Genomic DNA, 4,175 nt, shown 5'->3' with positions numbered 1-4,175 from the left:
ATGAGTTTTAGAAGAATGCATGAGAAGAAGCATAAAGATTTTCAATCCAGGATAAAAATAGACATATTGTTCATAGAGATATTTCAAAATGCAAGAATTATTTCATGAATATCCTCTTTATAACAAACTCCAACTAAATCTAGTGAGAAAGAGGAAGCAATATCTTTGGGAGCAAGAGAGGACAAGAGCCAAAGAAGCCAAGAATCCTTGAGTGGCTCAAACCCAGCAAAGCAACTTGCCAATGGGAGAGTGGATCATCACACACTTTACATCAATTATCACAAGGTATTTTCCATATTTTGGTATTTAGCAAACTACCATAATCAATCTCCAATCATCTTTAAGCAAGAAGTTATCAACAATGAAGATGATCAAATTGGTGATCAAGAAGATCAATTATGTATTCAAGAAGAGAGATGATGTTGTTATGGATGATAAATTTGAAGATTATGGTTTTTGCAAAGAGGATGTCATTTTGTGGATTATTTTCTTGGTTCTCTTATTGATGTTAAGAAAGCTAATATAGCTACTAAGTTGGATTTCAATGAAATTACTTTGGTAAAACTTGAAGTGCCATTAGTCATTGTGCAAAATGCACCATCTTTGGATTTATTTATTCAAGATACCAATGTTTCCAACATACAAGATAATATTTCATCAAGTCATTGCATTGTTGAATCCAAAGAACAATCGGCCACAAAAATTGTAGATTGCAAGATTATCACTATAATTCATTTGCTGAAAGAGGAGGTTTGCAATATTGGCACTACATTTCCTTTGCAAGAGGTGGTTGAATATCAAGAATTGCAGAATGCAATTAGTTTGTATGGTTTTTCTGAAGTTCTACATGATGTACACTCTATGATTCAATCTCCAAGTGAGATGATTCATTGCCTTTTGTTGAGCTTGAAAAGAAGAGAAATGTAACAAATATTGCAACAATTGAAGCTTTTTCTATTATCAATCGACTTCAAGAAGAGAAAGCATTACTAAAACAAAAGGTTTCTCAAGTGAAGAATGCAATGGATTTTCAAATTTCTCATCGTTTATAAGTCATTAATGCTCTTGAAAAAGTTGTTCTACAGAAGGATAATGAAATTTCTAATTTGCATACTCAATTGGCATTTTCTCATGCTTCAAGTCAAGATGTTATTCTTGAGAAACTCTATGCATTGAATGATAAAGTTGTTGATGTTTCAATTTAGATTGATATTTCTGAAGCCTTTGAGAACTCTAATCGTCCATCATTGAAGTTGGAGCATATAAAAGCATACAAGTACCTATAATGGATATCTATGTAGTTCATGTTATAGCGAGAATGGTTGATGTTATTTATGTTGATTGATTTTTTAGCATGAAAGTGTTGATTCTATATGAGGTCGATGCTTATAGCAATAGTATTTTACAATTTTATGTATCAAGAAGTGCTCCATTTTTTTACTTGCAAAGTGATTTTTCAAGTTTGCAAGAGATTTTAGTAAATCATGAGCATTTAGGTTTACTAAAAATATCAATAGAATTACATAATGGACTAAAAGAACCTAAATTTCTACATGAAGATCTATAGGAACCTGAATTTCATCAATTTTTGCAGCAAGACTCTGAATTTCTACAACATTATCCAAATTTCCTATAGCAGTATCTTGAATTCCTTCAGTAACAACCAAAATTCTTGCAACAATAACTTGTATTTTTCATGTGCCTACAACGAAAGCTTGCATTTTTCATGTACTACCTACAGCAACAAGCTGAATTTCTCTAGTTCCTACAGTAACAAAAAGTACTACATCAAGCTGAAAAATAGCCAAAAGTGCTACAACAATCTTAAAAACAATAAATACGACAACCACATGAACATGATTGGTTCCAAGAACTTGAAAATCAAAAGATATAAGTTGTTATGGATTATCTTACATATTTCTTTCAGGATACAATATCTTATTCAAGATCCAAATTGTGTGTCACATTGGCATACATTTATTATGATGAAAATGCTAGAGCATCATTGACATATTTTGGAGTCAATGAGATTATTATTTGCAATCGAAGCAAGAATCCATGTATTCAATTATGATCCTGTATTTTTATTAACTATGATATATTATGGGTGTCATTTTATATGATGAGTTCTCAGCCCTAGCATATTGCATTGAAATGGTTGTACTATAGAGATATGGCTCATTCCTTGTTAGCAACAATTGAAGACACTTTCATTCTGTTGAGAAATAAAATTATGTATGCCCATAGAGGCTGAATGTGTGCCTAAAAGAGGCTTTCCCATAAATGGCTTTATATTAGACAATGATGTACGCTCTAGGAAAAGATGTCTAAAATCCCATAAGCACACAAAGAAAAAGTGGTACTATCCAAAAAGCTATAAAGGCATGTACTTGACACTCATTTCAATGCAATGGAACTATCAGGTTGAGTTACTCAAGACTGTCTTTATGAGTCCAAGCTAAACTATCTTGGAACCTAACTCACTTGAGTTACAATCTCTCATTTTGATAATGTATTGTGTGTTTGATTTGGTCCACCATAGCTAACTAGCTCTAGATCCGTGTTTCTTAACATGGTATCAACTGAGCTAGATAGCTAGTGAGCATATCTTCCTAACATTCCCTTCTTCCTTGCATACTCTAAACCCTTTCCATCTCGTTCTTCTCCTTGTACACACCTATCTCTATTCCAATTTTTCAAGCCAACATTCATTGTTGTGTATGAAGTAAAGAAGCTCGATTTGGAGTTCACATTAGAGGTATTAAGGTTCATTTCTTATTTCAAAATCTGTCATTTGGAAGAAGAAGAAGAGGGTGTAATAGATAGAGAAGCATCGAGCAAGCCGCAGTTCGAGATGTCCAGGAGGTGTGCATCTACGAAGGCTACACCATCCCAAAGTTGTATGCCAAGATGCAGTACTGTGTCTCATGTGCCATCCACTCTCATGTCATGCGAGTGCGGTTTCATACTGCTCGGAGAGTCAGGGAGCCTCTGCTGCGGTTCAATGAAAGGACTTTTTGGTGAACTATATCATGAGCCTCCTCTAGACCAAACTGATCATACGGTTTCCTACCTTCAAGATCATTCAGACAAGCAAATGCCTTGGAGATAGCCTTAAAAGCTTCATCCACTCCTGGCGCCTTGTTCTTGTCTGGGTAAACCTTTAGAGATACTTTCCTATAAGCTTTCCGAACCTCCTCAACTGAACAATCCTTTGCCAAGCCTAAAATCTATACTCCCTTGTTCATCAACCTCTTTTGACAAGGAAGATAGTATACCTTCCAAAGACTCAAACCATTGAGCTTTGACCAGAAACATGTAAGCTCGAGTCTTATCCCCATCCCTTAGAGCTTTGTTCCCAATGTCCAAACACTTCTGTGCAGCATCTTTATTGCCGTCCATGCTCAAAGGGATTAATAGTGTTAATAGTGTTTGACTTGGCTCCAACATTTGCAAGTCAAGGCAATGCAGAAAGAAGCCCTTTGATTGTCACCTTCAGCTAGGACGAAAGGCAAGCGGAGAAACCCTTGCATCGGGCTTGCGGGTCTTTCTCGCAATGGAAGGAGACCCTCTTGTCTCTTTGCCTCCTTTCTACACAGCATTTCGTGATGTTATTATCAATCTTGATTTACATTATTTGAATTTTGGGCATTCATCGCCCTTTGGGAAGTTACATCTTATTGTTTTTGCACCGCTAATCCTTTTGAGTGATTGCCCAAATACACCTCTTTCCCAAGCAAGGATATATAGGAGAGGTCATAGTCATGTATGTCTAAAAGAATCTACCATGTCAAAGCAATGTACTAGATTATATCTATTGCATGAAGCAAAACAACCGTGTCAAGAAGACGCAAGCAAAAGAGAAATACCACCCACCAACAAAAGAGATGAGAAGCACAATGAAAAAAAAAACATGAAGACAAAGAAGAAGTTCTAAGAGTGCGAAAGAAGCACAAAGAAGATGAATAAGATACTTTCTATTGCTACAAACAAAATGTTTTGCAAAAATTTTTCCATCATGGATCATGTTTTTCCTTGGTGGATCTTGTTTCCCCCCATATAGTGGACGTAAAAATCTTATCAAGATGTAAAGTTTCAAGCCTTAACTTGACTAGGCTGCCAAAGAGCTAGTCTCATGGTCCATGTTGACATGCAAGAGGGGGGGAAAGCCAGCA

General features: G+C 35.7%; 1 protein-coding gene across 1 annotated transcript; it reads right to left on the bottom strand.

Annotated features, from left to right (window-relative positions):
* Window positions 1-1,541: 1,541 nt before the first annotated feature.
* On the bottom strand, window positions 1,542-3,402 carry LOC148030008 (chaperone protein dnaJ 49-like). Its single transcript, XM_087687348.1, has 4 exons — window positions 3,304-3,402; window positions 2,970-3,230; window positions 1,736-1,823; window positions 1,542-1,651 (listed from the first exon to the last, which is right to left on the bottom strand). Exons 1-4 carry the CDS (start codon window positions 3,400-3,402, stop codon window positions 1,542-1,544), a joined length of 558 nt encoding a protein of 185 aa, XP_087543474.1.
* Between the last annotated feature and the right edge of the window lie 773 nt (window positions 3,403-4,175).

Source organism: Lygodium microphyllum, chromosome 10, assembly GCF_053477565.2.
Source record: "Lygodium microphyllum isolate KBCC chromosome 10, Lygodium_microphyllum_v1.1.10, whole genome shotgun sequence".
Taxonomy (NCBI): Eukaryota; Viridiplantae; Streptophyta; class Polypodiopsida; order Schizaeales; family Lygodiaceae; genus Lygodium; species Lygodium microphyllum.
This window is presented reverse-complemented; position numbering and strand designations above follow the sequence as displayed.